At 39.6% G+C, this 4,848-nt stretch overlaps 1 protein-coding gene across 15 annotated transcripts in view; it reads right to left on the bottom strand.

Moving 5' to 3' along the window:
• ANK2 (ankyrin 2) overlaps positions 1–4,848 on the bottom strand; it is a 779,379-nt gene that overhangs the window by 234,785 nt on the left and 539,746 nt on the right. For all 15 annotated transcript variants that reach the window (XM_019521994.1, XM_019522000.1, XM_019521987.1 and 12 more), the window contains one exon: positions 2,793–2,990. In XM_019521994.1, the coding sequence (XP_019377539.1) occupies positions 2,793–2,990 (198 nt within the window). The remainder of the gene's footprint in view (positions 1–2,792; positions 2,991–4,848) is intronic.

Genomic DNA, 4,848 nt, shown 5'->3' with positions numbered 1-4,848 from the left:
ATTTTTAAGACAATGTTAGACTGTCACAATTGTTTTTAGTGATAGAGATAAGAATTGCTGACACTGAACAAGAAGTAAAGCTAGTTAATGCCAGTGAAATCTTAGCTCATAAAGAAAAAGAGAGAGCAGCTGTTATACTCCATTAGCATCTATTAACACAAACGTTACCTATAGGTTGACATTAACATGCTTTAAATGCATAATCATCACAAAACCTAGGAACATATGTTTATATCCTCAGAGAATTTAACAAACATTAACTAATTGCTTCAAGAACATCTGTCTGAAAATGAATGTCATGATTTTCCCTTTATGAAAATATTTTAAAAATAATAATCATTAACTAACTAATCCAGATAGTTTCATGTTTTAGCCTTAAAGAGCAAATTGTAGATTCATCTCATCAAAAGTTTGTCAATACTTCTAGCAGGGATTTATCTGCTGTCCTGGAGTTTTCCTCTTTGCTTATCTGCAAACTTTGAACTATTAGATAACATTTCAGATGCTCCCAAAGTCAAATGTACAGAGATGTCTTGCCTCCAGCATCCCTATGGTTATATCTGCTTTCCTTAACATTGTCCTTATAAACAAGCAACTCCATATGCTAAAAACCCCTGACTCACTTGCTTATTGCTCTCTGGTCATTTGATTCTGTTCTCTTCTCTTTGAAGAAGGATAGAGAAGCTTTCTAATGAACTATTTCTAATGAATTATAACGTTTATCATGCTGAATGCTATGGAGCAAGGGTAGTCACTCCATTGCTAAGACTGAAGCTAATTTACACATTAGAACCCTTATTGTTACTCTTCTACTTCTCCAAAAAGAAACCAGTGCCTGTGGAAATTTCACCCACTGTGTCACATCCTTGGGTCCATTTTATAGAAAGCTGCAGTGTTTCAGAAATGTCAGACCTTCCCAGTTCATTTTATTTTGTTTCTTTTGTTGGCCCTCTGGAGGTGAGGTGCTCAAACTTTTCTGCTGAACCCAAGAGTACCCTTACTCACTTCTATCATATGCATGCCAAATCCTATAAATGAGACAATTCTGCTACTTTGGACTGGCCTTGAGTTTGTGCCCAGACCCACTCTTAGACGCTCTGTCTTGGACAGACTTATTAGCATGCCACTTTAAGGTACCTACATTGCTTCATTTCGAGGATTTAGTGCATGCAGAGGGGGAACAAATACATGGGGCATACTTTGCAGAAGTATTTCTGGGCTCAACATACAGGTGGTATATACAAATGACCTTTTTTAGTGTGTAGAGAACATCATTTTAACTATAAATAAAGCAGAGATGAATGGCACAGATGGGAAACAGCTGGACAGGAAGTAGAGATGGTAAGAGAACTAGGAACCATAGATCTGGGGACAAGAAATGAATGGATGAAACCGAATTGAGGAGGAACGAGAAGATGCATCTGAAGGAGGAAAGTTAGCTGATGGAGCCTGGAGTGTGAGCAGAATCTGAGTCAAAAAGGAATAAAGAAAAGGCATGAAAAACCAGGAATGCCCAGGTAGGCCTAAAAGAAAGATGGGAGACTGAAGCAAGTATATAGAGGATATGTGCAGAGCCTTAGGAAAAATGTACTAAAGACTGGTAACAAAAATGTGCAGCTGAGAAGGAAATGAGCATTGAAGAAGACAGATAAGGCATCAGAGGAAGTTGTAGGGTAGGAAGACCTAGAAGAGGAGCTGTGGCAAAGAACAGGAGATTTGGGGTACAGAAAGGGTATGAAATGCAAGAAGGCACATGGAGATTAGGGCAGGAACAGTGAAGTGGGCATACATGGGACTCGGGATGGGCAGGGAAAGGAAAGGAAGGGGACTCCAGGCTAAAACACAGGGTGCAAAAGGCTGGGGGGAGGAGACATACAATACATGCAAGGCACCGAGTGCAACAGGCAAAGGTAGAGTCCACGCTGAGCACTTTAATTACTTTGTAATTCCTAGGTGCTCAAACTCTGCAGTGCTTGCCACTCTCCAATAACTGAATCAAGCGTAATTTGTTCATTATTTAAAATTCCATCCTATACATAATCAGCAGTACAACAGCAAAACACTTACTGGAGTCAATGGGAGTTTTGTGTATGGTACGAGTACAGGATTAACAACTTTTGAAGCCTTTACACATTTATAAAGCCAAATGGGACATTTTAATGGCAGTTTAGGACATAATGGGCAAGTCATTGAGCAAATGAAATTATATATATGATATTTTCATTTTCACACCAGTAAAATAAAAAGCCAAAACAATGGACATTTTAAATAGCAATATTTGCTAAAAAATACATGTGTTAAATGTAACCCCCCTAATATTCTGCCCTTTATCAAAAATATTTGCTAATTAATTTTATTAAAAAGTCCTACCATGTGCAGAACAATTATCTTCCTGCTAACTAGCACTTTCATTCAGTTAAAATGATTAAAAATGTGAACTGCACAACTATATGGCATAGAACAAAAGGCCATATTATCAAATACATGGAATCACTGATACTGTGATTCTGAGAACTGTGCAGTTTCCAGACCTAATCGTGCAGACAATTCTTACTGAACACCATGCTTGCTACCTTGGAGTAGTCCCACTGAAGAAAAAGCCCTACATTAAGTTTTAACCAGGACTTAAAGCATTGGCCCTTACAGTCCATTTAAATAGGACTGCTCAGAGCAGTAAGCACTACACTCAATATGGTTCAATAGAATCTGCTGGATGGGGCCTTCAGTTGGCCTTTTTGAGGCAGATCTCCCATTTGCAGGCATATTGCATTAGATGTAAGGGATGGGTTTACCAGAGCACGAGCATTGGGATTTGCTCTCTTGTCCAGGAGTAGTTTGGTGACACGGTAATGGCCACAGTGTGCAGCAACATGTAGAGCAGTAAGATAATCAAGTGTAACATCATCAACAGGAGCTTTGTGCTGCAGTAGGTGTTTGACACATTCCACGTGATCACCCTGGGCAGCCATGTGAAGTGGAGAGAGTCCATTCTGTGTCCATAGAAAACAGAACATAAGCTTTCAGTAAAAGTAACTCATGCTTTTCCCATCAAAAAAATCCCATCATGGTTTACACAGACTGTGGGAATAACTTCATCCACCACTGAAATGCTTAACTCAACAATCAGTTAATAGTATATGTCGACATTCCAGAGCAGACTGGCAGAGGAACTGAAAATATATTCCAGATGTAATAGATAATGTACAGTTAATTTAGGAATACACAATATATTAAGCAAACTCAGAATATAGCTTAGACACTAGAACCAGACCGTGTTGTTTTATGGTTCCATAAATAAGAATTTATTTTAATTACTCTGAGGGCCTGGCAGATGTTCTATTTAGTGTACAATTAGCATGTTAATTGTACAATAAATTGTAACATGCCACACATACTGTCAATTTATGGTGCAATAAAATGGTAAACCAGACACAAAGCTCACCCAAATTAAATGTGGAACATCTTTGTGATTGGTTTGCATCATGGTTTAATTGAACATTTGGCACATTTGGCAATGGGTTGCATAGCCGCTTTAGATGTTGATGGGCTTCCCACACAGTGCAGCCATGCATCAGGCTGCACCTACACTCCCTGCACCAGAAAGACGAAAGCCACGCAGGGCAGCCCTACAGGGCTAATGAGCTTTCCACATTCTGGCACCTAAGGCACCATGGTACAGCTTGATGGAGGGCTGCACAATGTAGTTTTCAACTTGCTCTGCACTGTAAAGTCAAAAGAGAACCAAAGAAAGGGAGGCACCAGGGACTAGTTCCCAATGCCCAGCTCTCCATGCACCCGCAGTGACACAACTGGGATCAGACAAATGTTATGCCACACATGTCTAGCATGGCAGGATGACTGATTTTTAGCACCTGCGTTAAGATCTGTCCAGGGGTCTTCCTTCCTTTTTTAAGTTCTGGTGACAAGATATTTAGCAGAATTTGTAGATTCATGGGAATCCAACAGGCTGCAGTGTGAGCACTTCTCCTATGGCCTTTAACTTGAGACCTCTGGGCAGTCAACCATGTGCCTTATTTCCCACACTACCCCAGCCCCCTGCCAGGGCCCTGAAAGACTGTTCTGTGACCATAGGGAATCCTGACCACATGAATGGATCCTGATCATTACTAAAGCTGCAGTTTTAAACCTCTCACAGCCACTGCCAAATTGGCACCAGAAATCAGTATCTACCCTTAAGAACACACCCTAATTTGGGGAAAATGTTAGGGAAAGAGGAAAAAAGTTTTAGGAAAAAAATGTGCATGGTATTTGAGTAAATATGGTGATGACCAGTTGTAAGTTGTGATTAATCAAATGGTAATTTGCCACTTATTGAACTAGCTCTAATTTCTAAACAAAAATGGTACCATATTTTTAATATGTCGGTTTTACCCTACATACAGAGACAATATTACCTCTATGGTAAGGGAATACACAACCTACTTAGGTATAATTTATTGTGAAAGGTACACAAAGACAAAGAGATAATCTCTAATTGTATTCAGATACTGGGCAGTCCAGGGTACCACAGCATTCAATTAATATGGCTGTCTAACACCTGCTTGCATCACTGTTTGATGTATTGTAGAAGGGGCAGCATTGCCAAATGGACAGAGAACCAAGTGGGATTATGGAAGAACTGGGTTCTATTCCTGGTTCTTTCAGTGATCTTGCTGCATGACTTCTCTCCCTATAGCCCATCTGTAAAATGGGGATAATGATTTGCATGGTAAATTATTTTCAGTTCTTCTGGTGGGAAGTACTAAATGAAGACTAGGTATTATATTTGTATTATATATACTTCCCCTGACTGAGGAAGGGAATTTGATGGGAGGAAATCTTTTTTAT

Source organism: Gavialis gangeticus, unplaced genomic scaffold (assembly GCF_001723915.1).
Source record: "Gavialis gangeticus isolate Ggan-Ray unplaced genomic scaffold, GavGan_comp1, whole genome shotgun sequence".
NCBI classification, from domain to species: domain Eukaryota; kingdom Metazoa; phylum Chordata; order Crocodylia; family Gavialidae; genus Gavialis; species Gavialis gangeticus.
Note: the sequence above shows the minus strand (reverse complement) of the source record. Positions and strands in the feature narration are given on the sequence as shown.